Source organism: Eurypyga helias, unplaced genomic scaffold, assembly GCF_000690775.1.
Source record: "Eurypyga helias isolate BGI_N326 unplaced genomic scaffold, ASM69077v1 scaffold34429, whole genome shotgun sequence".
NCBI classification, from domain to species: Eukaryota; Metazoa; Chordata; class Aves; order Eurypygiformes; family Eurypygidae; genus Eurypyga; species Eurypyga helias.
The window spans coordinates 1,415-2,006 of record NW_010273259.1 but is presented as its reverse complement, the minus strand read 5'-3'; the positions used below and the strand labels follow the sequence as shown (position 1 = coordinate 2,006).

Below are 592 nucleotides of genomic sequence, written 5' to 3'. Positions count from 1 at the left end.
GACGGCCTCAACCAGTGGGCGGACTGGTTCGGCTACATGCCCCTCGTGTCCTCCCAGCTGCGCCTCGATCCCGTCCTCTTCAAGGACCAGGTCTCTGTCCTGCGCAAGAAATACCCGCGTTTGGAGAAACCCTGAGGGCTGCCGGGTCGTTCCCGGTGTCCGGAGCGCTCCCGAAGCGGGTGGTCACCGCTGGTGGAGTTTTATTCATTATTGGGTTTTACCAGTACAATAAAGGAGGGTGGAGAGGCACAGTCGGATGGAGGGTGCGGGGCAGCGGGCTGTGCCCGGTGGGGAGCACTGGTGTTGTGGTTCACCCATGAATTTGCCATCGGAAGCCGCTCGGGCACCCTGGGAATAACCCATGCGGCACACGGCCTCGCACACAGCACCCCAGCCCCGCGGGGAGGGCGAGGCCTTCAGCTTCGGGAGGGCAAACAGAGGAGCGATAAGAGGCGAGAGCCGGGCAAGTGCGTCCTCCCTCCCCCCAACCGCGAGGCCCCTCGCAGCCCCGGGGCACCCCAGCACCCCACGGCTTCACAGCGCTCCCCGAAGAAGGGGAAAGGGTCTTTACGGGTGCGGTTGCGCCCTCAGC

At 65.0% G+C, this 592-nt stretch overlaps 1 protein-coding gene across 1 annotated transcript in view; it reads right to left on the bottom strand.

Moving 5' to 3' along the window:
- Window positions 1-200: 200 nt before the first annotated feature.
- Window positions 201-592, bottom strand: part of LOC104515450 (zinc transporter 2-like) — a gene marked incomplete at its 5' end in the record, with an annotated part of 1,796 nt that continues 1,404 nt past the window's right edge. Inside the window, one exon of the mRNA XM_010159422.1 lies at window positions 201-348. Within this exon, the coding sequence (XP_010157724.1) occupies window positions 201-348 (148 nt within the window). The remainder of the gene's footprint in view (window positions 349-592) is intronic.